Source organism: Chelonoidis abingdonii, unplaced genomic scaffold, assembly GCF_003597395.2.
Source record: "Chelonoidis abingdonii isolate Lonesome George unplaced genomic scaffold, CheloAbing_2.0 scaffold0635, whole genome shotgun sequence".
NCBI lineage: Eukaryota > Metazoa > Chordata > Testudines > Testudinidae > Chelonoidis > Chelonoidis abingdonii.
This window is the reverse complement of record NW_027424896.1, coordinates 1-4,390: the sequence shown is the minus strand read 5'-3', so window position 1 is coordinate 4,390 and position 4,390 is coordinate 1. Positions and strand designations below refer to the sequence as shown.

The 4,390-nt window shown below is 56.2% G+C and overlaps 1 protein-coding gene across 1 annotated transcript; it reads right to left on the bottom strand.

Annotated features, from left to right (window-relative positions):
* Window positions 1-397: 397 nt before the first annotated feature.
* On the bottom strand, window positions 398-3,949 carry LOC116832544 (syntaxin-binding protein 2-like). The gene is made up of 4 exons (XM_032793347.2): window positions 3,287-3,949; window positions 2,510-2,613; window positions 1,213-1,361; window positions 398-566 (listed from the first exon to the last, which is right to left on the bottom strand). The coding sequence occupies exons 1-4, from the start codon at window positions 3,705-3,707 to the stop codon at window positions 398-400; spliced, it is 843 nt and encodes a 280-aa protein (XP_032649238.1). The 5' UTR covers window positions 3,708-3,949.
* Window positions 3,950-4,390: the final 441 nt, after the last annotated feature.

Below are 4,390 nucleotides of genomic sequence, written 5' to 3'. Positions count from 1 at the left end.
TCTGTAACACAGGCCACCCTGCCTCCCCTGGGAGGCTGAATTCATTAGTGAGGTTACGATACCATGGGGATGGGTGTAGGAGCACACACAGACACGAGTGTCCAGGGGTGGAAGAGGCTTCGTGTGCAAAGCTTAGTTCTGTGACCAAACTGCCCTGCTTATAAACAGAGAGATTGTGCTGGGCACACACTTTCCCAGGTGGTGCCTTGGTTTCCCCATCTGTACAGAGGGGATGAAGACACTGGCTTTTGTAGAGCACTTTGAGATCTGCCCACGGCCAGTGTTAGAGAAGGGCTGGGGCCATTAGTCCCCACACAGGGAATGCTATTGTTCTGCCAACCCCTCAGGATCTCCAAGGGGGTCTAGACCCTGCCAGGATCTCCAGGCATGTTCAAAATCACTTCTCCTTCTTTCTACTTCTCATGTGCTCCCCCCTCAGCTCTGTCCCATGGCGAGGGCATGGCCGGCACAGCTCACTCACCTCTCCCATGCTGGGCTCGTGTACCTTGAGCGCCTTGAGTTTGGCCAGCACAGCGTGAGCCACATGGAAGTTATCTTCACCGTCCCTGCAGCAAAGACAAACCCTGTGGGTCAGAAACCTCTCCTCCCGCAGAGGCACACGCACTTCCTGTAGGAGATGACCAGGTACCCTTCTCCCTCTGGGCACACTCACTTCCTGTAGCGGATGGCCGGGTACCTCTTGTCACAGATGTGGGGGAGACAAGGCCCTGCACCCCCGACTTCCTGCGACTCACCATGACTCTCAGCCAGACAGTAAAACAGAAGGTTTGTTTAGATGACAGGAACACAGTCCAAGACAGGTCTTTCAGATACAGACAACAGGACCCCCTCAGTCAGGTCCATCTTGGGGGTGCCAGGGAGGCCAGGGCCCCAGCTAGGCTCCCCTCCATTTTCTCAGCCAGCTCCAAATTGAAACTCTCTCCAGACGTCTCCTCCAGCCTTTGTCCATTTCCTGGGCAAAGGTGTCACCTGGCTCCAAACCCCCTCCTGGTTCTCATGTTACATGCTCAGGTATCTGGCCTCAAGGAAAGTCTCCCATCCCCAATGCAGACAGTCCCAGGAAAACTCCCCTGCAACCTTCCCAGGTCAATACTCCCCTCTCCCTGCTGGGTCACAGCCACCCACATAATATTCAAAGAAAACATTAAGAACATTCCCACTTCGTCACACCCCTTCCCCTGGCACACTCACTTCCAGTAGCGGATGGCTGGATACTCCTCCTGGGTTTCACACAATGTGGCAATCTGCTCTGCCATCATCTCCAGCTCCTTGTTCTTTTCCCAGAAGCGGTAGGGGCTGAACCAGTTGTAGAAGGTCTGTGGCCTGTCCAGGGAGTACACCTGGGGGGAGAGGGGAGCAGAGATCAGACCCTGGAGCCAACTGCTGACAGCCAGCCAGCTGTGCTCCATACCGCGCCCCTAAGATGCGCTGTTGGACCAGACCAGCCAGGCAGAGCCATAGGAAGCCCCCAGTGAGGGAGATCCCTTTGACAGAGCCACTCCTGTTGCGGTAGAGGGACAGCAGCCTAGAGATTCATGCACCAGCCTGGGATGAAGACTCCCTGGTTTCAGGTCCTTACTGAGCTGCAGACTCCCAGGTGCCTTCAGGAGTGTGTCTCTGCCCTGGAGAAGTCAATGTTGGGGGAGGGGGCTTGGCCATGCTTCTAGTCTGGTGAAAGCTCCAGTGTAGCCACGGGCAAACCCGGCATCAACGCGCGCCTGCTGCTGTCGCTTATTTCACTGGCCGAACAGAACAAGTCATTGGGGCAAATGTGCTTGGACACCAGTAAAACAGTATCGACCCATGAAGGGTTTGCTGTTGGAACAGGACAGGTGAACCAGCAAATCCTCCTGACGGACACTCAGCTTATACCAGCCAAAGCTTCTCTTGGCACAGCTGGCACCGGTACCCCAGATGAAATAAGCTACAGTGGCGAAAGGACTGCTTTGCCAGCATAACGGCATTTATCCGGGGGCTCTGCCACCACAGCTGCATCAGTTACAGGTGGGATTTTCTCTCTCACGTCCCCGTAACAAACCCATACCAACAAAGCTTTTGTGTGTAGACTAGGCTCATGTTGCTCTGTGCCTCAGTTTCCCCATCAATGCATTTGGGATTGAAAACACAGCCCTTCCCCTCAGGGGCGTAAGGGGGGAAATCCACTGACGACACAAGGAGGGGATGGGGCGGTTGGGCAAAGGGCAGGTGTGTGGAGTATCGGGCTGTCTTGCAGGCCTGGTATAAACCATCGGTAAGAGCTGGTAAAGCCAGGGAGGCAGGGCCCTACTCCCCCATACATCTAAGCCAGCGATTCCATGTCTCACAGGGTGTGAGCAGCAGACTAGTCCCTGCTGCCCTGTGCTGGCATCAAAGCTAGGGCCCTAGAAGGGAAAGGTTTCCCCCCACTCCCCAGCCACGTTGAAAACAAAAGGTGGGGTGTCGTACGTCACTGTCCACCCTGCTCCTCCAAAGCCCAGCCACCCCTCACCTGGCTCTCGTAGGGCAGGAAGGCCAGGTTGATCTCCTTGAGGGTTTTGATGGCCTTGGAGATCCGTGACTTCTTCAGCTCCTTGAACAGAGGCTCAGGACAGGCTGCAAGGCAAAGGCAGTGGGTGGGGGTGACAGGTACAGGGCTCAGGACCCCCAGCACAGCGCCAGCCCCCACAGACAGGGCCAGGACGGGCACAGCAGGGGCGTAGTGCTGCACACCTGTGGGGAAACAGGGCAAGCCAGCGGGGACACACAGGAGTCAACGATGAGTCCAGCCCCCCATGAACCAGAGTCACACCAGGTTCTCGCCTTCTGCAGCATCAGCAACAAGGGGGGGGCACAATCTCTCCTATGCAGCCCCTCTCACACCCTGCCCTCAGCCCCCCGCAGGGGGAAGTGACCGAAGTGTACAACTCAAGATGATGCACAAGAAGCAACAGGGACTTGGGCTCCCCCTGCCACTGTAATGGGGAGAAGCAGATGTGACCCTGACACACTTGGTATTCTGGTGGTGTCCCATGCCCCCACCCCAGTTGGGACTGACGGAGCAATGCATGCTGGGAATGGTAGCCAGAGGCCGCCTTTCTGGGCGCACGCTGTGAGCCGTGTTGGCTGGAGGCAGGCCCATAGGGGAGAAGGGGGGGAAGGGATAGGTGGAATCGTTTGGTCTGCCCTGCTGGGGCACTGGCCTGCTGGCAGAGAGAGACCCCTCCCACCCCCAGTGTGCCGCTGGCCAGGCTCCCAGCTGGGGGATCCGCAGCCCCCTGATACTCACGGCTGATGAAGAAGACGTGAGCCGCCTTGTAGTTGGTGGGGGAGCCCTGGAAGTCACTGATCAGAGCCTGCACTGACTGCAAAGGGGGGAAGGGAGTTGTCAGCACCAGCCGAGGCCCCTCCCTGCTGCCCGAAGGGCCCAGCCCATGCCTAGCCCCTGGGGACTCAGGGCCCAGGATGATGCCGTCAGGAGGGGGGCTGGTTTTCACCCCCCTGTCTCTGGGCTCCCTCCCCACCTGGAGCAGGGCATGTGCCCATGTACCCAGGACAGTCTCAGGGCCCAGCCATGTCTCTTGCTGGCACACAAGTATCCGTGCTCGGCCACAGATGGGACCTGGCATTGGCCTTGCTGCTGAACTAAGTGGGCTCTGAGCAGTGCCCAGGGAACAGCCGGGCGAGCAGCAATCCCAGGCAGCCGCCATCAGGGCCCACTCCCTCCCCGGGCACCATACTGGGCACCTGCAGCTTTGCCACACCAGCTAGCCAGGCAGGGTGTTCGGAAGCTCTTCGGACTTCGTGACCGGCCATTGTGACAGGTGAGAACCTGGCTGCCCGGTTGTCACATTATTGACTTGAACAGGGACCATATAGAACATGGTTGCAACCAAGGTCCTGTAGTGGAACCAAAACTTGTATAAATGGGGTCAAATACGGTGTCTAAGACAAGGTTTTGGTTTGCTGGTTATGGTTATGCTAGCTGTATATGTGTATCATTTTTGTAGTTGAAGTTATGAATATTGGCTGTGTATTGTGTGTATTTCAAACTTCTGCTATGCTTCTGGGTGCCACCTCAGACAAGTTGGTGTTAGCTCTGCCTAGCCTGCTTGATGGCTCACTAAGGATCATCAGCTGTACAACTGACCTATCGAGCGAAAGCAGATATGCTTTGAGACTCAACAAAGTATGCAGGGACTTGCCCATGTGACTCCAGACTCCATTTTGCTGTAATTTTCCACAATAAGAACAAAGAGGTTCTTACACCTGGAAAAGACTATAAAAGGCTGATGCCTCATCTCCATCTTGTCTTGAGTCCTGCTTCATAGGGACTTTGTTACAAGGAAGCTTTACACAAAGGACCGAATGAGCCATCCCAGCTGTGGATGTA

What these genes read in the sequence shown, in the direction of transcription:
- LOC116832544 (XM_032793347.2), bottom strand. Translation starts at nt 3,707, where the DNA reads ATGGCGGCTGCCTGGGATTGCTGCTCGCCCGGCTGTTCCCTGGGCACT. An exon ending in TCACGTCTTCTTCATCAGCC is followed by an intron (nt 2,614 to 3,286) that starts GTGAGTATCAGG and finishes TTTGCCTTGCAG; the next exon opens with CCTGTCCTGAGCCTCTGTTC. An exon ending in CCAGCCATCCGCTACTGGAA is followed by an intron (nt 567 to 1,212) that starts GTGAGTGTGCCA and finishes TCTTTGCTGCAG; the next exon opens with GGACGGTGAAGATAACTTCC.